Genomic DNA, 24,176 nt, shown 5'->3' on the forward strand with positions numbered 1-24,176 from the left:
GGGCAGAGTCTCAATTGTGGAAGCTGGACTCTGAATTGCATTGGTTGCTGTTCTGCTGAAACAACAAGAACAGCAAAAATTTTGAAGTGGTGAGGTTGGTAAGGCGATTTCTGCTGCAGGACATAGGAACTTCCAGTTGGAAGTTCTGTATGTGATAGAAAAGGGTGGATTTGCTGAGGAAGGGACAAAAAAGTTGCAGTGTCAATACCATCTTACCATCCCTCAAAGTTCCATGCATGTTTCAGAAGTAAGGACAGCAGCTCTGCTTTGTACGTGCACCCACCACCCCCCAGTTGAGATTTCATCTGTCTCTGAGGCATCCAAGTTTCTCCAATGTTTGAATATAATCAAAAGATAAAAGCTTGAAGGGAAAAGTATTAAGTATTGAAGCAGAAAGCACGATATAAAATACTGAATATATTTGTTATATTTTTATGATAAGTTATTTTTTTAAGTACTGAAATCCTAGATTTCACAGCTATGTGTATGGAATATCTTGGGAATAGCTTAGTTTTTTCCTTATATATGATGATTTTTTACAGTGGAGGAAAATTATTAGATAAATAAGGCCTTGAAAATTTGGGAAGCCTTCATGCAAGAAAGCTCTTATTTCTGCAAAAGAAGAGGCTCTGTAGTGTTAGAAGACTTTAGTAACAGCTTCTGCAGAAAACATTTTCAGAAGTCTGTGTTCATCAGGGTCACAAGATTTCAGTGGTATGCTGACCACAAAAACATTGTGTAATGTATGTACTCGTTATCCAAGCACTCTTATAAGAAACTCATGAACACTTACAAATACATTTGAAAAGTGGTATGTTAAGTAATTACTTTGGCATGATGTCATTGAGGTTTACCTTACAGCATAGTTTCATTGTCACTTTAAACTCTCAGTGCCAAGTAAAGTAGTAGTCCTGTCCTGTATTTCGTCTGCTTGTCATCTCTTGTGTCAGGAAGAAAAAAAGTAGCAACGAATAATTTCAGATAAAAACTAGTTTTATCTGAACATGTAAGAGATGCTCATATCAGCACAAGGAAGGGGATGGCATGAGTAGGTGCGAATAAACAAGAATAGCATTGCTTCTTTTAGCAACAATGCTGCTTTATTCTTGTTCAAAGTAACTTGAAAGAACCACAATATCTAAATCATCTGAGATGAAAAATGTGGTCCATGTGCATTGGCAATCGTGAAGGTAGCAGGAAGTATTCACAGCAGAGAGTTAGTTGTTAGTGCTTAGATGTTTGATATATAGGTGTCTGTTTCTTGGACTCTATAGTTGCAAGGATCTCTGTCTTAGAAGGTGGTTTCTCTTCTGGCAACCTAACCAAGCTCTGTTGTTAACTAATTGAGCTCCAGTTTTTGGAGAGAGCCTTGATAATGTGTTTATGGTATGCTTTTGAATTTGTCAGATGTGCCTTTTTTTGTTACCTATGATGTCTCATTTTCACTGACTGATTTCTCCATAAAACACTTTCATCTGAAATGCTAAGCATTCAAAATGGTTATTTTACTAAATGTGTTGAAATGGAATCCTGGCTTAAATTTGAATGGTAGTAATTTCCCTACAACTTTGCGAGTATATGAAATGTAGCTGAAGGTGTAAATAAGTATAACACTTCTTTACTGGTAGTGGAAGAAATCCAGAGCAATCTAACAAGGGACACTTGCTCTCTGGATTCTGCTTTCACAAAAATGTTGCATACAGAGTAGGTGTTCCCCAGTGTTGCCTTCTATCAAGTTAGACAATGAAGAATAAAAGACTTTTAGGAGAGAAAAGGAGAGAAGTTGGATGGGTATGGATAGCAGAGGTAGGAAAGGTATGGGAGAGCAAGATGAAAATTAAGGTAACTCTGCAAACTATACATGTTGCTGATTAAATCCTCTTCAGCATTGGGAATCTAGTAATTAGTACTGTTTATATGTCAAGAGCAGGTAAAGTGAAAAATCAAGCTGAAAATATCCTAGGGAAACTGAGGAAAGATTTTGTTTTGCAGGCAGATGAGCAGGTTTCGTGAATTATTTGAACTGGCCGATGTTCAGCTCATCCTTTTTATCTTGTACTCAAAGTGGCCTCATCTTCTGGCCTGCTCGGAGCTTTAGTATGACTAGTTCATTTCTGTTCTCACCTTGCCACTAACACTCAAAAGGCAGATCAGAAAAGAAACCAAAGTTTTGCTTAAAAACTAATAATTCAGGGACATACTGCAAAAGCTGCCATGAGCTGTTGGTATCATTTGTTGCTAGAAAAAATGAAACCAGTTTAAATGGCAATTCTCTTTATTTTCTGTGGGTTTCAGCAAAAAACGGTTCCCACAGGTGCTAGCATGTTAATTACCTTTTCACCATGTTGGCGGTTAGCACTTTTTACTTAATCCTTAGTAACTTAGTGCAAAAATTATAGTAGAGAGCAAGGCACTGAAGAACTGATTGACCTGAAAAGAGCCAGACTACCAAAGGGGGTGGCCTTTCCTTTCCTTTCTGTAAGGTTGTTGGTTGGCAGGACACTAGGAAGAAGAAGAAAGAAGAAAAATACAATAATTTTAAAAAAAAAGAAAAAAAAAAAGAAAAAAGCCTTATCTCTGGAGTTGCATGGGTGAGGAGGCAGCACTAGGGAGAGTTCTGTGAGGTTGCTATCAAGGTATTCCTTATGAAATAAACCGAAGCTGAGATTTTTGTTTTGTTGTTTGTGGTGGGTTTTGTTTTTTGTTTGGTTTTTTTTTTTTAAATACTCAGGTTTGTACTATATTTAGGTAAAGAAAGTGTGTTTTTGCAGCTGCTTAAAGACTTTGGCTTTCATCTTGTATTATAGTCTCTAAAGGACAATATTGGCAAGTTCTGTAGTTTCTGGGTTTTATTGTTTTTAAGTGTTCTTGGAAGAGAGAAGTATGAATTGTTGCTTAGCTTACTGATGCCTGGTGAACATTGGGAATCATTTATACAGAACATTCAAAAGTTGGTGTCTTTGGGCAGAAACATGTCTGTGACAAAACAAGATTGGGGACAAATTAGGAAAGCTTTTAAAGATTTCGGGGTGTTCATAGTCCTAGACACAATGTTGAATTTTATTTTTATGTGATTTTTTTTTTTTTTTCCCCTCCATGTGGAAGGTAATGTTCAGTATTCCTTAGCATATCTTTTGTATAAAGTGTGATTAAACACTTTAAATGTTATTCAGCTGCACTGGATTGAAATAATTATAATAGAAAAAGTTTTACAGAGTAAAAGGTAGTTATTGAACCAGCCCGATAACATATACAAAACAATCTGCAAGCAGTGAAATGTAGATTTACTGTTAAAGAGGACAATGGCATGAAGTGATGTTAAAAGTGAACTCAGTGTTTGTCTTTTTATTATGTTCTTTTTAACCTAAAATAATTTCAGTATTCTGGATTGTTCTTTACATAATTTTCTTTTTCTAAAATGCAGGCCTTTTCTGCTTGACTGTTTGGGTGGCCTGACAAGTTTTACCTTCTAAAATTATTTTGGTCTCTTTGATGGGTACTGTTGCATGTATGTGTGATATGGGACTTCTCTGTGACACCTGCATCCCTGTCTGCTTTTTGTTAAGATCGTGATACAGGAGTGTAAAAATAGTTTGAAGGCAGTTTAATGTCTGTGCATCTGCTGAGGCTCGATTCATTCTGGGAACAAAAAGCCAGAGTACCCCAAAGGGAGGAAGCAGTCTCTTCGTTTGTTCTCGAGCAATGCGCAAAAATTGGACTGAAGGTGATACATGGAAGAGTTGTATAATGTTAAGCAAAGTATATTCCAATTCAGCATCCTTGAGGGATGAAGGAGTATTTGGAGGTAGTATTAAATGTAAAATAAATGGTCATTAAGTCTTGCAGAGAAAATGTAGAACATTAAGATTCGGTATGACTGAAAAAGTAGTAGAGATGAAATAGTTATGCATAAACACCTCCAGTATTTTTATGAAAAGCTGCAACTATTTCCAAGGCTCAGTGAATTAGATTAAGTTCAGGTCACTGTTAGGGCCACCAGCTGCAAAATAGAGACAGCTGAAAAATGACCTAGTGAATGTATGAACATCCTTCCATGTGTTTCTGATTTATAATCAGAATTTTTTAAAGCTGAAGACATTACCTTTGTTCTTTGCATTTCTGGAAAAGAAATGGAGTCCTTGTATCAGTTACTGTGTTATAAATGAAAAAAGCACATTTTTAAAACCATACACAATAGTAAACAGAAACCAAGCTGCAGTTAACAAATACAAATGGTAACTAGAGTAGTAGTACTGTCTGCTGTTAACCCAGACCTCTCCGTTGAAAGTATGTTCTCTTGAACTTTGCCTATCTATAACCAGTTATACCCTGAATCAAAAGCCAACCTACTTCAATTTATTAAAGTTTGTTAGAATTCCTTCCTGAATTGACATTACTTCTTTATAATGTTAACATTGTTTATTGAGAGCCATGAGTATGTCTACAGGGACACTAGTCAGGGCTCCAAGACTCATTTGGCTTAACTGTATTTTACTTTTATGTTCCTATCAACTGCTCCTTATGTTATTCTAGGAATCTACATTTCTCTCTGTATTTATGGCTAATCTTCATATTTGTCTGGTTTTTTTTCCTTGTGTTGTGCTTTATAATACAGGAAGGTTGATTTATTTTTTTCTGCTCTGTACATGATGAATTTATGCAATGAATTATCAGATTAAGGTATTATTTATTTTCCTTTTAAATTAGGTTGTTAGAAATGTAAATTTTGGACAAAATGGTTAAAACCATTATATGATAAATGTGTATATTTGTGGAGTTCCGTAACTTCTGATAGTGTATACACAGTTTGTTTTATAGCTGAAAAGTTCATGCTCTTGCAGTAGTATTGGAAAATGATTGCAAAATCTCTTTTAATGTATAGGATTTTTTGTAAAAGAATAGTATGTTTTCCTTCTGTGTTTTTTTTTCAGATAGGAAATTCCTATGTTTATTGCTTGCAATGATCAAGTTGGGAAACAAAGAAGGAAATTGATTCATATTGTAATTGTGGAATGTGAATATGTTAAAAGAAGTCAAAAATTGAAATGTAAACCATCTGTTTTCTATAAAGGAGTTTCTTTCCTAATCCATGTAACTTTTATTATCAGAATACCGAAGTAAATATCTCAAAAAGTAAGCCTTAAAAGTATTAAATATCATCAATAACAAAAAATGGAAAAAGACAAAGTACATTCCCATTGTTTCAAGGCTAAAGGAAGAAATGTAGATAGATGGATTAAACTACTGTTATTTCTCTTTCTTTGATTTTTACAATAACCTCTTGTACTATACATTTTGTGAAAAAATGTGTTTGTCAGTTTTGTTGTAGTTTTGAGGGATTTCATTTTATGGATTAAAGTTTAGTCATAACTGAATGTTTTCCAGAAATCTGTGAGGCTTTTCCCCTATAGGTTTACATGGGTATCAAAATGTTCTACAGTGCACTAATACAACCTGGGTCATTATTATAGACTCTGGATGATGCTGAGAATATTTAGCTTGGAGTTCAAGAAGGTTCCATCCTCATTTACACAGATAAGACTTGGAAAACATGGTTTTGCAGAATACTTTGTCCGAAGCCAAAAGTAGAACCGAGATTTCATTTTTCTCAGTTGCTGTGTTTCTGTTTCTGTTTGTTAGTGTTTTAGTTAGGGTCAGGAGTACATTTTTGAAATTAATCTCCCAATAACCCCAACTTACTGCACTGTGATTCACATCACAGCACTCTTTGAAGAATGTAACAAACCAGTAGATGGCTGTGTTCGGGGGTGCACATGATGTGCTGCAGCTGCTAATGGATTTTAATTAGTGGCCAGAGCTTGTCTGAAGTAAAACTCCTTTCCCTCAAAAACCAGACTGGGTCTCATGGCCTCATCACAAGTGCTTTCCTCTACTGATCCACCCTCATGCTTCACCTTAGTTGCTAATACAGACACGGAGCTGTAAACTAGATCAGGCTTTGTTTCTGTATATGCTGACTCTGCTGTAAATAAATTAATTAAGCTGTTTGATACTTGTAAGATTTTGCTGTTACATGATCAGTTCCTAGTTTATTAATCTCTTTCCTGCTTAAAAAGACTACATAATATTCTGAAAATAAATATCAGAGCAAACATGAAGAAAATGTTTTGATACCAAAACCTATGTGGTTTTGTAGTGCAATAATTTGGGTTATACAGAGCTCCACACTTATATAGGTAGGCTGCTTTGTGCACCTGAATCAGTCAGGCTGTCTGTCTGCCATGGAGCACTGCAGACGTGCTGTTCCTGAATTTAATGAGCTAGAATCTGCCTTAGCATATACCTGTAGTTGGTAGTGCTTAAAAAGAAGTTTAAAATTCAGCTAAGGGCAATAAGCATATACTAGTAGTGAGGAGCAATACCAGCATGTTACCACATCAAGGATAGTGAGAACATAGAACTGGGTGTGGAATTCAAAATAAAGGTTAATGTACAATACCCTGTCTCCAACGATGTCCATAAGCAGTTGCTTTGAGAAGATTAAGAATAGGACAAGCATCTATGATACTCGTCTCATCCCAACTCCAAATATTCTTCCTTTTTCCAGCTATTTTCAGCTCAGCACTTTTGTACCTACTGTGCTTTGTCTATTTAACAACCTATAATGGATCTCTTCCAAGAAATACAATTACTTATCTAGTCTTCCCATGAAAAAAAGGTATAAAATTGCTGCTGAATCCACTGTGTTCTCAGGCCTGCAGTTTAATGAGCTGAGTCCCCATTGCTTGCAAACTTTTGTTTGTCCGGTTTGTACCGGGTACATACTTGTGTCGTTTGATGGCTCCTTGCTCTTTCACTGGAGCAGTTGATCCCTAGACTTGTTCTGTCTACGCAATTCCTAATTTTGTGGGTATGTCCTATATCTCCCCTTAGCCACCTCTTTTCTGAATTGGGACCTTCTAGCCTATGCAATATTGCTTGTATAGAAGCCATTCCTTACCTATGGTGACTTTATTACATTTCTCTGATCCTTTTCTAATTATAGCATTTGTAATTATGCCAGCTACCTGAAGGGCTGAGAAATCAATAGCATGTTTAATGGCTGGGTGAGCCACGGATTTGAGTTTCCTTTTTACTGCTACTGGGTACTAAGCCAGTGTTTTCATTGAACCACCTATTGATATTTCTGAATCTTGCTCCGGAGTGGTGGTGGTGAGGTCATGTTTTGTTAGTTTTTATGTGAAGCTGGTATCATCTTTTCCATGGATATCACTTTTCATTTAACAATATTGAATTTCATTGGCTGCTTTAGCATCCTGAGATCCTTTTGCAGTCATTCTTCATTGATGCTTCGCAATCTGTTATTTTCTCACTATTTGTCTATCTTTTGCAAGTATATTAAATTGAATAAGTTCTAGCGCAGGCCCTTTGCAAAACTCCCACCAGTGGCTCCCTCCACAGCAGGAACTGTTTACTCTTATACTGTTTCTTTGATTTGATTATGTCAGTGCTGTCACCTCTTAATCTGTGGCAGCTTAATTTTCTTAGAAACCTTTCAGAAATTTTTGTAGGCTGTTTGGACCAGAATCTCCCTCTTCCACATCCTTCATGATTCCTTCAGAAAACTCAGAGATTTGCAAGGTAGAAACATCGTGGCTTTTACAGAAGCTGTGCCCCATCTTACCAGGGAAATGGAATTTATCTAGATATCTGTTAATTCTGTACTTTATTAAACTTCTTGTTTCCCTAATACAAACATAAGGCCAGCAAGTCTTTAGTTCCCTGACCACCGTAAAATCTTTTTAAAGAATAACATAGCATTTGCCATAGATGAGGTATGATAATATTAATTGAATAAAAAGCGAGTTATCATGGTTCTGCCAGTAATACAGTTCTCATGTTCCAGCTAAATAAATTTAGTGTAATAAGACAGCTCTGAAGTTTTGAATAGTTATTAGTTTAACTTATATGCATTTCTTAAAATTTAAATATAACTAGTTGCTACGAAGTCAATATTTTGAATTCTACTTTGAAGCTAAGCTTTGCTTCGTAAATGTTTTTAAAAAGTAGAAAGTTTGATAAAAGATATAATACTTGCACTATATTTGAATAATGTTCTTAAAGCTGAGCAAGCCTTTCAAAAAAAGCCTGTGTTAATTCAGATTTGCATTTTGTGTGCTATTCACTTAAAATCTGAAATAGATGAAAACTTATAAAGGTTCCCTAAGGTTAATATTCTGCATGTTTATATTAATAAAACTGTAAAGTTATAGATATTTATATTTAAGTGTATGCATATATAAGGTACGTAAGTTTTTTATAAGAGTATTTCAATAAAGTAATGAATACATACATATATTCCTCCTTCATGAAGCCAGAGGTACTTGAGGTTAATAAATGTCAATAAACTTTTTTTTTGAGGAGGAGGAAGATGAATTCTGCAGCATTTTAGATTTCTGGGGTGACCATAAAATATTTTGCCATGAATATTGTATCTGTTCAAAAAGTAGATAAGAAAAAGGGGAAGGAGAGAAAGAATAGATTTCTTGAGTTTGTTAAGTTGTGGGTCTTAGGTCAGCTGTGATAAATTTTGTATTCACAAATTTTTACAACTAGGTGTTCTTAAAGACTATGTATGTTCTCAAAGGTTGTATTCATGGGCTTATGAGGAATTTTTTTCCATTACAAAAAAGTGTCATTAAGTATTTTCATTTTGTTAATATTCTAGTTGTTGCATCAGAAACCAAAATATACTAAGGCTTCAAAAAATAACTGAAATAATAAGAGAAAAAACCAAACCATCTAAAACTTTTAGAAAGTCTGATAGAAATTTGCTCACATAGTTTTATATAACCCTTTTAGTTTTCCCACACTTTAATTATACTGTAAAATTGGTACTGTGATGTATGGTTCTATTTCTTGCATTCATTTTTCTTGTTGAAAATGGTGATTCTTCCTCACAGCTAATAAAGATTTATCAGGACAAAAGTTTCAAAAAATAAAGGATTTAAATAAAAGCGGTAAGGTGCCCTGTAGTATAATCTTACCCTGTAGTTATTTGGATGTGTTTCTAGCCATAAGACAATTAAAAAATTTGCATCGTTCAAATATTAGTAGTATATAGTACTTTTTTCAGATTGCTTAAAGCAATTTTTGTTATACTTTGAATCAGAATATAGCTAATTTGTATTAGCTATGCAGAGGGATAGTCTAAACTAATAATTTAAAAAACTTGGAATGCTACTATTTGTACCTGTTCTACTTGATGAACAATGCTAATAAAAAGATCACATTTTTAGATGCCTTCTAGAAGAATATGGGCTAAAGCATAGGTAAAATGTAAATACTAATGGTTTAGTTGTATTAATGCAGATCCTCTTTCCTACATCCTGAAACCTTTGACAAAAGATTGTTTGCTGCCAGTATTACTAATCAGTTAAAATCTCCTTTGAAAGAGTTGTGATAGTTGAGGTACAAGCTGAGAAGTTAATATTATATACACCTTTGCAGGACACTGCAAACATAATATGAGGCAGATTTGAAACCCAAACTTTGTGATATTCCTGTCCAATTAGATATTAAAAGAAGAAACATCTGCATTTCTGGAAGATGTGGAGGAACCTTGTGGAAGTATTTTTATCATCTTACTCTCTTAACTCTCTTCTCTAGTGTGTCTATTGTCTACTGCTGTCAGTAGTAGGATGTATACCTGGACAGATTTTTTGCCTTATCCACTTGTTCCTATGGAGCATGACGTTGATTTGCATTTGAGTCATTTTGTAAGTTGGATCACTTTAGAACGTAGCTTTTTTTGTCAGTTTTCTTCAGCTTAGGCTGCCCACCCAGGTTATGTATCAGGCTGCTCTCTAATGCTGAGGTGATTACTCTTTGCTCCTAGTATTCTATTTTTACTACATCAATAATAGGACATTTACCTATATACTAAAATCCTATCTCCACGTTATAGATGTATCTTAAATATCCCAAACTATCCAGCTGTTCTAAAATGGATATGCATACCCCACAACTAAGGAAAAGTTTCCATATATACTCATTAACAAGTATAGCTTCACTGAAAGTAAGGATGAAAGTAGTTGTCTTCTGCTTCGTGATCTTCCTCAGTTTCATGATCATGTGTTTCGTGATCGTCTTCTGCTTCATCAAATTCTTCTGGTGTCAAAAATCGTCGAAACACTGGTATTCTTAGCTGAGTTGACTTGTTGACGCTAGCATTTTGTTCACCATAATAAATGGTTCGAATGTGAGGGAAGCAAAAGAATGCATACGTGCTTATTGGATTCGTAAGCTTATTTTGGTCCACTCGTATATAGGTTAATTGGTTGATGTTCAGTGGATCAAAAGATGGACACATCAAAGTAACATTTATGACTGTAAGAGAGAGAAATATTAATTAAAATACAGAAAATCATTATATTAAAGACCTATTGCAAAAGTGAAACTTATGTTTTAAAACAAAATATTTTTGCAGTGCACAGTATTAATATAAACCTCCTTTTGTTTTAAATCAGTTTTATATATGGCAGTGATAACAATTTGGGGGTTTGCAAAGTATAAGGTTATGGAGTAACCAAAAAAAAATTAACATGGCAACCACTACAATTTATAATTCCTATGCTATGTTAATAAAATATTTTCATAATTCCTTTTCTCCGTATGTTTTTATCAATTCCTAATCAGAAGCAAGGTACAAAAATGTTTTAGCTGGTTATATGAAAAATTGGTGTAAACTTTTACAAAAAATTGAAAACTATGGGTAAGATGCAAAAATAAAATCCTTTCTAATTTCACCGTTCTTTGGTCTTAACTAACCAAGGATGTTTACACTGCATCTTGAAGGAGATGGGATGATGATGTTCCTGTTCCTTAAGCTGATCAAAAGCTACATGGCTGCTTTTGCTCCGGAGCAGTGCAGTGGGTGTGAACTCTGAGTCAGTGCCACATTAACTTGGTAGGTTAGAACACTAATATAAAAGCTCAAGCTCCCATCTCTGCAGGGAAGGACATCAGAGTACCTCTTAAACAACATGCACATTTGGATGACTGCCGCATTCTATGCTTGGGTTATATATGACCTGAGGATCCGTAAGGTGTCAGATCCTCAAAACCAAAGACACAGCAAAAGAGATGTTTCGGATAGTTTTTGATGTAGGCTGAAAGTTCTTAGCTCTGGATGGAAAAGATGCCAAACTCACCCCCCTCCCACAACCAACACCGAAATCCAATCCACTGAATTTCTTTCTTGTAAAGGCTTACAAGCATCAACATACTTTCAATGTCGTTGTCTTCAATATACAAATGCTGCAAGCTTCTTGGAATATAGAATACTTGTTTCAATTTGTTGTGTCCAAGATTAAGTTCCAGAAGGTTAGGCAGGTTAAACGTGTTGCGTGGAATGTTCTGCAGGTTATTGTGGGACATTCTTAGAGCAATGATTTTTGGAAGTCTGTTGAAATAGTTTTCTGGAATATAAGAAATCGAGTTATTTTCAAGAGAGAGATACATAAGTGATGACGGTAGATCAGGTGGCATAGTCTGCAATTTGTTGTTGCATAAGTTGAGCTGCATTAAATTTTTCATGTTTGAAAAGGGTTTTCCTTTGAATACTGAGTCATCGAGAAAGTTATTGCAAAGATCGAGCATGGTTATGTTAGGTAATCCTTCCAATGCGTTTCCAGATAACTGAGAAATCTTATTGAAACCAAGGAGGAGTCTCTCTAGAGAGCTGGGGAGTGGGAATGGAAATTCTTCTAATTCATTATGTTGTAAATAAAGTTGCACTAAGTTTGAAAGTTTGGCAAAAACACCACGGTCAATCATATGAGATTTAATTTTGTTGTGACTCAGGTTAATTTCTCTTAAGAAGGTAACATTAGTGAATGGTCCCGCAGGCACAGCTTCAATATAATTGTTTTGCAGATAAAGTTGTTGGACATGAGCAGGGATATTTGGTATTGTCTTAAGGTTACGATGATCACAGTACATCGATAAAGGAAAAGCTGGTGGACAGAAGCATTCTCTGGCGCACTCAACTGGAAAAGGAAAGTGGGGAGCTCCAGCTTGTGTATTTGGATTAAAATAACGTGGATGTTGATGATCTGGCTCCTGATCATATTCGTCCTCAAAATCATAGTCTTCATATTGACAAAACACCATAGCAGCCCAGAGGAGGTGAATGATTGATAACTGGCTCAGGATCGCCATATTTAGATCTGTATCTTGGATCCTGGTGATGAGAAGGAAAGATAAGCTTACTAGTCATAAAGTAAATCACATAAAAGTTTCAGTTTTAAGAAGGACCAATATAAAGTAAGTAGAATAACGAATTTTGGCAACACTGTCAGTGACATTAGCAAAACCAGGTTTTAATCTGTATCTTCAGGAAAACAGGCATAAACAAATACAACATCCTTGAAGTAAACAGAAGTTTTCTTCTCTGACTTCAGACAAGGAACAGCTTTCTACCTGTGCTGTGCCTGTTAGTGAAGGAGACTGTAACAGTTGGGACTAGAAAAAGAAATCCCGGTCTTCATTCCTCTCTCACTTTAATTTATTATAAAGAAATTGCAAAAGAACTTTTTATATGAAGTGGTACAGTGTGTTGTTTGTATCAGACATTTGAAGTGTTACATTCTTTTCAGTGTAATTGGTTAAACGTCAGCCTTACAAATCAGTTTTAAATGGGTGCAGATGAAATTCCTGAGCAACGTTTCTTCCTCAGACCTTTGGAAACACATATATAGCCTTATTAAATTCTGTCAAGACAAAAACTTTTTTTTCAAATGTATTAGTTATTCATACTATGAACTTGCACCACACAAATGGTGCATGGTCAATATCACAGACTCAATGAAGTGTTGCTTGGATGGGACTTTGGTGATCGTGTGCTCCAGCCTGCTGCTCCAGGTGGTTCCATCTCTAGATTACATCAGCCTAGACTTTGGGTGAGCCTTGAAAATCTTCAAGGGAGGAATTCCAGCAAGTTAGTGTTGTACTACGCTCCTTGTGAAGAAATTTGCTAGTCTCACCAAGCATCCAAGCCATGCTTGTGTCTGTTGCTCCTTTTTCTAAACAAAGTTAATTTTGTTAAAAATATATGTTCTTAACTGAGGCGAGGTAATTGCAGGATTGTTTCTGTAAATAGAAGAGTGGAAGAGATTACTTTGAAATATTGTATTTTATGTAAAATAGACATTTGCATGGTATTGCCAATTGTTCTATGACTTTTATGTTGTTTTTCTATTATTTTCTGCAAAACATGGCTGACTTAGTACAATGCGCTGATGATAAAAATTTAATTTTTCTATTCCCATCATTTAGTTAAATCAAATACAATTCAACCATTGTGTACTATACATCATGCAAAATCTTCATTGTTAAAAGGTTTATTTATAGTCTTCTTATGCTTCTGTAATTACATGTTCTTTATCGACATGAACTAATTTGCCTTCAAAGTACCATTCTGAGGTGAAATACTGATGCTGTGAAAAACAAATATAATTTTGCATGTCAAATTTCCAGTGCTCAAAGCCAGACTAACATTTTAGAGTGCTTTATGCAGTCAGAGCAACCCTATGATTTGGCAGAATTAGAGTTGTGAATCATGTCAAGCTGTTTAACTTAAACAACAGATGAGTCAACATGTAACATTGCAGGTCAAAGCACATAAATAATGAAAAAATTTAAGGGACTTCACTCAGTATAGTGTGGGAACCTTCAGGCAGAGGAATGCAGGTATTCTCAGGTTTTTTAATAGTGACATTCATGTTTCTTAACCAGGAGACTCTTGATGCTCTTAATTTTTTTTTTTTTTTTTTTAACGTAACATAATCAGTGACAAAGAAGATAAGACTCACAAATGCTAATTTCCTATGCTTCATAGTGGTGGTTGATGCACAATGCATGATGTATTCTACAAATTGAATGAGATAATCCTAAGGAAAAAAGCAGTAACAAAATCATGGAATTTAATACATCCTCATAATCTTTCTGTTTTACATACAGCCTGTGTGTGTGACAATGGCTGGGTGAAATAATTTGTGGTAACTTACATTTCTAACTTAAAATCTTTAAAATGGGTTTGAATAGAGTCAGTTGTTACGAACCTCATTGTAGGTAGGTCCTCAGCAAAGCCAGGGTCTCCATATCCCTACAGCATCATCAGATGTCTGAGCTAATCTAAGTAAATAGCAGAAATATGTCTATGCGGAAAGCAGTCTAGCACTACAGGCATTGTGTAATTCTGATTAACTTTGCAGACACTTCCAAATATTGTGTTTCAGGAAGAATGAATTGATTTCAGATTTCAGGCAGTATATATTGGGAGAATACCTTATTACCATATTTCTAACTTCTAGTCAGACCTGGTGATGTCTGCCTTTATAAACTCTGTCTCTAAATCCCATGACTTGATTCTTTTTTGTGTGTGAACAGATCCTTACACGATCTGTCCCCCACACCTATTTCATGTTCTTGGTGTTCTTCTGATTCTTGTTAGTCCCTCTCAGTTTCAGTCTAGAACTTTAGCTTCACCTTCTGATTTAATTCTCTCAGCACTTCTACTATGTGTCACAAAATTTCCTAACAATTTCGATTCTCGATGCCACAATAGTCCTTAGAAACCAGGAGCAACAACTCAGGAAAGTCCTGCTCGAATTAGGAGAAGCTTACTTAGGCCTTCATGCAATCGATCCACTTGCCATGTAGACAATGTGAAGAGAACTATCATCACTTTAGATAGACGGATAAGTAATAGATACCAAAGTGTCTCACTGGCTTTATGGGGAGAGAGAGAGGGAGGAACTGGTATTTGAGGGGATTTTTTTTTTTTTTTTTTAACCTTGGCTCTAGTTAAGTATGTTTTTGGTAGAATAATAACTGTCCTACCAGGCTTGTAGGTCATGTCTCAGAGCACTGAGATACTAACACTTCTTCATGAAATATTTCTAAGAGCTTAACTAGCTTTAAAACAAAGAATCACATCAGGTGAATCTTGATAATGGGGGAAACAAGTCAGATGCACACAATATGATAAAGTGGACACTTACAAGGTTGAAAGAAAATAGAAGGTCTTAAAAGCATGATTCTCTACCATCCATAATAAACTCAAAGCTTAGTAACAGTATTTGTAAGCAGTTTACTAGCTAAAAGCCAAAATTATATAACATGCATGAATCACTTTTAACTGCAAAAATAACACAATCGGTTCATTTTATTCCTGTTTACCAAGAAAACTTACTCTTTGGAAGTCTGCGAAGCTCAAGTTGTAGAGGGCAGCAAGTTATTGTGCTGGTGAAATCATCTGAGAAATAGCCTAACACAGCTGGAGGAACAAAAGATCTCTCTAAGCCATATTTTGTGGTGAGAGGAGCCTTGTGGGAAGGCAAAGCAAAATAATAGCCTTAGCCCCTTTTCTGATTTGCCAGTAGGAAAAAAAAAAGTTTTGTGCCACATCATCAGTTACTGTAGATGCTGTGTCATATGTCTATGAAGCAATTTCTCCTTTTGTTAAAATCATTTCAAATTTATTTCCAAGACACTCTCATTGTTACCAGTTCCCATTTAAAAAAATTGAGAGAGTAAGACTTCAAAAAATATTTCAGAGGTCATTAGTTCATAGTGTGGTTTCAACTACAATGATTCAGTTACACAAAGGATTTGTTCTCTGGAGGATAGAGTTAAGAAACAGTAAAAAAAAGTTTATCAAGATTGAGGGAAAGCATGTGCTATAGAAAAGCTCTATGAGCATCTTTCATTTTATACTTTTTGCCCTCTACAATCCATATCTCCCATTTTCTTCCTGCAGAGTAGTGGTGCTGTACAGTACTGTTGGTATGATGTTGGTTTAAAGTTGTAGTTCAGGATTCACAGTAAGTTTCCAGGACGTTCTTGCTAAGTTGTATAGAAAGAGCATAAATCTTCCTATGAAAAAGACAAGTATGACGTGTGATATAAACCATTTTACTGATGAAAAATATTTTTCATAGCTTTTAAGAGGGAGAAAAAATAGGCACGGTTATCTGCTTCTATTCTATGTGGTACTCACATAACTGTGACATAGGCAAAAAATTGAGAAAAAGGACAATTTTTGTTGGAGTAAGACATTTCTGGATTAATTGTATGATTTATCAAAAGCATTTAATTATGCTTTTGGTTTAGTAAAAGAACGACATTATTTCAAAATCTATTCACAAGGAAGAATCTGGTTCTTAAAAAGCCATTAAGTGCCTTTGAGGTATTATATTTGAGAAAAAAATGCAATATTAAGTTTTACATCTTTTTTGTCTTTGAGCTTCCTGAAGCTGATGATTTGCTTGAACTTTTCAAGTTTCCTCTGTAATGTTGAGGACAAGAACATTGTTTAAGACGAAAAATCATGCATGATTCTAACATTTGAGTCATAAAGAAAAGCACCAGAAGTCATGAGCAAAAATAATATTTTAAGAGTTGGCAATGCTGGAACTAAAATAAAGCGGTTGTTTTTATGTAGAGAATACAGAATACAAGGGAAAGGTTGAAAGAATAAAGTTAAAACTACACAATCCTTTATTGACAGTGCTATAAATAATTGTATAGCTGTACTACTAAAATCACACAATGCTAAACAACAAAGATAAATTATTTTAAAGAACATTTGAACACATTCATAATGATCTATTAAAAAACCCACAAAGTTTGTCATGCCAATTAATAAAATGTTATTTGCTGCTACAAAGTTTGGGATTTTTTAAGCACAAGGCAAGGAACAGTGCAAATTTTTGGAGGTGCCGTTATATTAACAGTTCTAAATAAAGCTTATGCAAAAATTAACAATATTTTCTCTGAAGATAAAAATTGGACCAAATAAGAATTTTCATTTCATACCTGTTGTTTTTCTGTTGTTTTCAACTAGAAATTGTGTCCTGAATCCTCTTAAGCTCTCTGGAGACCTAAAATCTCAGGGTGCATTTAAAAATTGATGGTGGCAGAGCCTGTCCTTTTGAAAAATTGTAGCGAATTAAAGCAGGTTAAAGCGTATTTAGCTGCAGAAGATGATGCAGATCCAGCCATAGGATGTATTGAGATTCAGTTCCTTTTTTTGTTGTATGAGCTGTCTTGGGTATAAACAAGTCTACACTTTGTGATCTTGGTCAAGTTGTGTGGTTTGGGCTTCTCTTAGTTTTGGTTTGAGATATGGCAGGAATTTTCTTACAAGGAGGATAATGAGAGGATTAAATTTAACATCATTCAAGCAATACTTCTTTTTTCAAGGGCTGTGACAAATCTTTTTAAGTTTTCCACGTTTCGGTTTTCAGTTTTTAAAAAAACATTATTCCTAAGGACTTGTTGAGTTTGTAAATTTTTTCATACTTTTATTTATGCAGTTGTAATGTAAGATCTATATGAAGCCAGAAGTTAGGGGTGGCTTGAAGCTGGTTTATTTTCTTAAGCCAAACTTGGATGGATCCTTTTTGTAAGTTAAAATGTTTGAAATTTTACCACTTCCATTAACTATATTCAATTTGTGAGACTTGTTAACTTTTACAACTTTGGTTCTGAACTGAAGGCTTAAGAAAGGAGATTGTTCTAACATTTTGTGATTTTAGGTTTGTTTAGCTAGCTGAGTAACAATAAACTTAAAAATAATGAAATTTCCAAATTTTAGCCAAAATATTTATAGAATGAGTAGAGAAGATAACCCGTGGTTAACTGAGGTGAATGGAACTGGCCCTGATATAAGAAGGAATAAATTATACTGCTTGGCCTTTTCCCTGTATTCACCATTTTACTATAAAAGATTCTTGGTTTTCTCTGGGCTGCTTCCCCCCACTCCAAAGCTTTTAATGGTCTATATGAAACCTAGAAAAAGGAGGGGAAAAAAAAGTGTGTATTCTCCACGATTAAAGGAATTCAAATGAAACTAAGCTGTGTAAATTAGAACTGAGAACTGTCTTGGATGCATGTTCTCACTAGAATTAGAACGTTCTTCAGCTAAAGTCTGGCCCTGTTATCAGATGTCTGAAGAAAAGCCTCAAGCTCAAAATTCTAAAATCCTCAGTTGTCAACTTTGAAGGAAATCTGTGTTTTAGGTAAGAATTGGTGATGTTAGTTTGTTACTCTAAGTGATTGCACAGTAGAAAAGAGAATGCATGATCAAATATAACGAGGAAGGTTGAAAGTTGTAATTTAGTTCCCCATAAAGCCTGTGGCTTTCAGAAGTAAGGCAGAGCCATACGTGTGTATCATCTAGACTGGGTTGCACTTCAAACTCAGACTGTAGGCACAGAAAATGCAGACATAAACCTCTTTGCATGCGAATTTCTTGGTCTTAACTGGCAGGCCACAAACAGTGCTAGCACACCCCTGCAGCCTGTGTGGCTCTTGTATGTCATCTGCAGAGGCACTTATTTGTGCTTGCCATCAAAAAAAGTAACCGGTGATCAAGACTGTAGTGGCTGCTGGATTTATTTATCCTGTGCCATAAAAATCTGAAAATTCAGATACTGAAGTGCAGAGCTCTCAGCAAATCAAGATACTGAATTTCTTGATCTTGCAGAGCTTCCAGCCCAGCCAGAGCCCTGAGCACTCAGTTAATAGCAGCTCTTACAGACTTCTTGTTATTCTGCTCTTCAGTGGAGTCATCCTGAGAGCATGTCCCTGTGCGAATATGCCTTTTTAAAGGTTGTGGAAAAGGGGCCATCAGATCATATCAACAATCTTGCAGAGCTGAGACAAGACCCATCTGTTTTTAAAAGGAAGACAGTGCCGTGCCATGTGTGGGGCTTGCCATTGCCTCTGACTCGAACCCTGCTGTGTGGTCTCTACTTATTTCCTATTTAGTAGGTGGTATTATAAGATCAACACTCTGGCAACCCTCATCTTACGCAGCCTGTTTGATATGTGTTGCTTTGTTTTGCTAGGAACTACTAGGAAGAACATGTTGAGCAACTGAAAACAGTTGAGTTTACAAAAAGTGTATTTGAAAAATAATTCCTAAGATTTGCTAGACTGTAGATTTTGCATGTATTGACTAAACGGTACTCAGAACTAACTTTCTTCATTGTCTCCTCTAATTAAAGGCAGATTGTGGTTGCTGGTTGATTTTTATCAGTCTGTTTTAAATTGAGTATGCATCCTACAAACATGGATTTAAAGAGGAAATTCAAGATTTTTTTTCTGTAGGTTTTATGGCTGCATTTCAAGAATGTGGTTTTCAGGTGACCGTGCAGTCCTAAGAAAATGAAAAAAAACAAGTATTATCCTATATTTTTACTAGAAAACAGTATAAGTTAGTGGGTATCCTCAGCCCTGTGATGGGTTCATTGGGTACTTATTATTATTCTGAAATATAAACATATCTTTTCCCCTCATCCATGCTGTGGGATAGGAAGGATTTTTTTTTTTTATTCTGTATCTTCTCCACTTCCTCCACTTATGTGGATTTGCTGATTCTGAGTTGAATAACATCCCCTCTCTTTTTGTTCTCCCTTCTTCCGAAGTATTCCTTAACATATTGAAATAGTTGAATTTTTCTCACATCCTGCTTTTTCTGTATTTTTCTTATTTTGTGTTTTTAAACAGTATACTTTATTTTTCTCTTCCAAAAACCCCACACCTTTGAAGCGTGTTAACTGGTTAACAAATGTTAACTGCTTTTGAATCTCAAAGACTGATCCTAGTATAGAACAGATGATTGAGAAAGACCAAGATCTTACTGACCTTGCAATGTGGGAATTAATATAATCTCATGGGCAACTGTAGAGTAACTTCTTCTATTAATAAGCAAAAATACACCGAATTTTTAGAGCAGAATTCACTAGAAGCATATATGCATTTGTAAGTAACACATTAGGAAGCCCTGGTCTTATTAGAGGATTGGTTAAACATCTGGGTGAACCTGTGCAGTGAACAATTTATATTGCAATTTGTTTTGCTTCATAAGCCAAAGGTAAGTATCTCACCTCCTGGCATGTTCAAGTTTGCCATACTAATTCTTTTTAAATGGAAGGGTGGATGTGAGGTTTTTTGCTATCAATATCAATTTACAGTAATGGATAATCGACTTGGAAAGACTAATAGAAGAGGAGGGTTGCAACTTCTTTTTCTGAATGTATTGCTGTGTTAGAAACCTTAGAAGATTGTAATACTATATTGGGGGGGTTACTTTTTTCGATATATGGATTTTACTTTCTACAGCAGAGGTGTTTAAATAGTCCTCATTGTATGTTTCTACTACCACAATAACAGGTTATCATAAGCAATTGATACTGGCATAATAAAACAAGTTTAAATTCATCTAAGTAGCAATGTCTGTAGCAAATATTGCCTGGTTACTCTAAAATACCCTGGACTATTATAGGAAATTATAAATCTCTTCTGAGGAGAGTCACTGTTGTCAGCTGACACTTACATTTTTATTAATTGAATAGTTTGTTTAACAAATATATTTTACTTTATACTTTTATACAGCCTATTTTGGTTGTTCTAAGATAGATGACTTTGGGCTATATTTTCCTCCCACATGGAGTTCTGGGACAGTGCCTGCTTAACTGGAGATTTTATATCTGTGGTTACACCAATATGAAATGGGAGTATCTGCCTGGTTTTGCAACCGTTTACTGCAGGGATATTCATTTCCTTGAAGCAGCATTAGCAATTGGACCTTTAACATAGCCTTTATTCTGCCTGTTTTGTGTCCTATATAAAATCATATAGATGATCATAGCATATGACGGGTGTCTTGCACTCATTAATAAACAAAAGTAATAAACATTGTGAATAAAACTAAAAGAACATACAGCGTTTTGTAGTGGAGGAAAGTGAGAAAGGTGATAATAGCTGAACGTAGAGTGTAGAGATCCTCAAGCAGTACCAAACCGGGCTGGTAAGTCCAAATAGAGTAGTACCCTTTGTACTTAGTGCTTCTCTGATAGTATATTCACTGTTATTTATTTGAGCTAGTGTAAAAGTGACACTCCTTTTATGACTACCATTTAAAAAAAATTAAAATAGTGTATCTTTGAGTTCTTTAGCAGTTTAGGTATCACCCTTGTGTCTTAAAAAAAAAAAATCAATCTTAGCATCCAGTTTAACTAAGTTCATTCCTTGAGTCTATTCCAAAATTCCACTCATTTATTTCAAACAGAGCTGCTAACTTCAATGCCCTAAGCTGACAGATGCCTAAAGAGATCATGTGAATTCTACCCTACCCTAAGTAATTCATATTAATACCTTATTAATTACCTTACTTTTTTCATACTATGCTGTGGACCTCAGGTATTTTTGTGAAAAGAACTAGAAAATGTTCCTACAACTTCAGATTGTATACAATCTGCAAATCGTATGTTTATAGCCAAAAAAAAGCTGCTTCTTTTTTTTTTTTTTCTTTAGGCACTTTCAGACAAGGATAAGGAGTAGTTGTCTAAGTTATCTGCCAGAGAATTCCTGAATGATCGTGCATAGGAAAATGTTCTGCCTTAGCAGTAATTTTCCCCTTGTACGTGACGGAAAGTGCTTCCCATTTACTCTTTTGAGTGTGTGTAAGAATGGAGGTCCTTACTTGTTTTTAAAAGGACTACAGAATGTGTTTCTTTTCTTGGTAGATGTGTTTGTTCGCATATTTCCAGAGCAATAGATATTTACAACTGTCCTGCATTGTGGTGCAGAGGATTTTGCCAGGCAGCCTTTCAGCTCTCTCCAGTAGTCTGGAAACTAGAGATAATCCTTAAAACTGCTTTTTACTTTTTATTATTCTTCTTTCCCCTGAAGAGTAAATCCTCTCATTTTAGCACAAGACCTTGCAATGCTGGTATCACAGACAGCGTTACATTTATTGCCTGCAGTACATTTTTTTTTCAGTCAGAATCTGTGACTTGGAAACTTTAATGGAAACACCAAGTATTATTATAGGTCATTCATCTGTACCCTTGCATATCCTCTTGTAAGGAAAGATATAATCTCTGTACCCTTTATTTCCTTCAGTTACTCTCCATTTTTATCTCAATTTGGTTTGGATTTTCTTTAAATAATATTACTGCTGTTTTGAGAGGGATGCTTGTCCATGCACCAGTATTCTGCCTGACATATAAAATAAATGTGTCATTTGATTTATGGCAAGTAATCAAATACAAGTGTTTCTCTACTGTTAGAATAACTGGTGAGTCACAGCTACTTCTTGGCAGAGATGAGACAGGGTCTCATAGTTATTTTATCCAGTCACTGTAACAGGGACTATTCTGTTTCTGTTATCATTAGCCATTCTGAGATTCTTGAAAGGCCTCATGGCTGCTTCTGGTGAGGACTTGAACATGATTCATGCCTAAATCAGCATTCAGGTTAGTAGGGAGGATCATTCAGGTTAGTAGGGAGGATGAGGCGATCTGAGCATTAGTTACAGATCTTCCATGGGAATCAAGCAAGTGTCCTTGTTGCCTTATGTCTTGTGTCTGACACCTAACTCTTGTCCTGCCACTTCTTGAGAGTGGAGGTAATGCCTGCAACTATTTGTAGCCAAAATATGAACATGCATAACGATTTCTTTTTTAAAAATAAATAAATAAATAAATCTGAGTCTTAGGGGGCTGGCATGAAACTAGTGCTTTGAGTGGTTAGATGGAACTCTATCAGAACTGAGCCAATTGTAGTAGCTGTCTTTAAGAATGTTAATATTCTATAGGACTGCAAGACGGCTGTCCAAAACTCCTTCACATCTTTGCCAAAAACTGGGCTTAATGCTGAAATTTCTAAATAAGTCTGTGTGTTAGGAATGCAGTCAGAGAAAGATGACTGGTGTAATGGTTTAGAACCACTGCTGGGTGAACTAGGTACTAGGTTTACACACAATGGATGTTTGAGTGGGAAGGTACTCTTCAGAAAGACAGAAAAGTTACTTTATAAAGCAATTACCCATCTAACAGATGTGTTTTCCATGCTCACATTTTCTCCTCTTCTCAGGTTGCTGTGCATTATGATTTTGGGAGGGAACTGTTAAAGAGGGAAGCATGTGTTACACTTTCTGTTCTAAGCGCAAAGCACAAGCAGCAGCAGTATGCATCTGTAATGCACAGGTACTCCTGAGGCAAAGCCATGCTGAAACAGGAGTAAGGATATATTGCCTTACTATGTGTCCTCCAATGGAACGTGCTCAAAGAAAACATCTCAAAGATTTGTAGGTAGTATGGTAAGAAACCTTTTTTTTTTTTTAATGTTCACTTTATTTATGGCTTTATCATAAATAATATATCAAGGTTTTTATAAAGAGCAACTACTTTTTTTCTTCCATCTGTTAGAAGAACGTTGAAGATTTGTCTTAGATCAGACTTAGTTTCTACTTTACTGAAATAAAAGATTGTGGGTTTGACTTTTAGAAAGTTAATCTAAATGCACTTTATTTAGCTTTGAACACCAATATTAATTGTTCCAGGAAGACCTTTTGTCATTTTTTTTCAGTAAGAGCCAAAATACCAAGGGATTATAGTACCAGTGCATAATTTCCTACAGATTTCACCTTGTTCATGGTCTCAAGGAGAAAAGATAGTGACCTATTGACCTCATACTGTCTTACTCTTTTCTGTGTTCTGAAAAGTTTATTGCTATATTGTATAGGTAATTGCTAATTGCTGACTGTGATCCTGGCATGACAAATAAGTAATCTCTTGCCATGTTGCTTAAGAAAGTGCCTTATGGGGTCTGAGTGTGATAGTGGTAGTTGGAGGTTTGAAGTATGTTTTATTCTGCATAGCATCACAACAGACTTTATCTTCATATCTGCTGTGCCAGATTTACAGGCCATTGTACAGGAGCATAATTTGCCAAGTAGAACATAAAGCCATTAACTTTACTAACCAATTTAGGTAGATGTTTGCATGGAACGTAGCTTCTAAAAGTACTCTGATTATCATACTGCAGGAAGATTCTACTGGTTGTTACTACAGGACAGTATTATGCAGTTAGTTAATATGAGGCAAAGTATTACAGTGTTGTACTGTACTTACTACTTCTGTATTTCTGAAAGATTTTCTACTATCTTTTTCTATGTTAGTTTCTATGTATGTTTCTATGTTAGTCATTTTATAAATGGAGTTAAATGAAAGTTCTTGTTTGCCCTGTGAAATCTAGTATTTGAGGAAATAGAAAATATTGGAAATAATTTACAGGAAATAATAACATCTAAATGGAAATTGTGTGTATTGTCTTAAAATATAAATGAAAAATATGCC

The 24,176-nt window shown here is 35.3% G+C and overlaps 2 protein-coding genes across 3 annotated transcripts in view; one reads left to right on the forward strand and one right to left on the reverse strand.

Moving 5' to 3' along the window:
- CENPP (centromere protein P) overlaps positions 1–24,176 on the forward strand; it is a 149,153-nt gene that overhangs the window by 30,902 nt on the left and 94,075 nt on the right. The gene's annotated exons all lie outside the window — the stretch shown is intronic.
- OMD (osteomodulin) lies at positions 8,801–15,316 on the reverse strand. Its single transcript, XM_065642447.1, has 3 exons — positions 15,218–15,316; positions 11,250–12,205; positions 8,801–10,350 (listed from the first exon to the last, which is right to left on the reverse strand). The coding sequence occupies exons 2-3, from the start codon at positions 12,181–12,183 to the stop codon at positions 10,031–10,033; spliced, it is 1,254 nt and encodes a 417-aa protein (XP_065498519.1). The 5' UTR covers positions 12,184–12,205; positions 15,218–15,316; the 3' UTR covers positions 8,801–10,030.

Source organism: Caloenas nicobarica, chromosome 11, assembly GCF_036013445.1.
Source record: "Caloenas nicobarica isolate bCalNic1 chromosome 11, bCalNic1.hap1, whole genome shotgun sequence".
NCBI classification, from domain to species: Eukaryota; Metazoa; Chordata; class Aves; order Columbiformes; family Columbidae; genus Caloenas; species Caloenas nicobarica.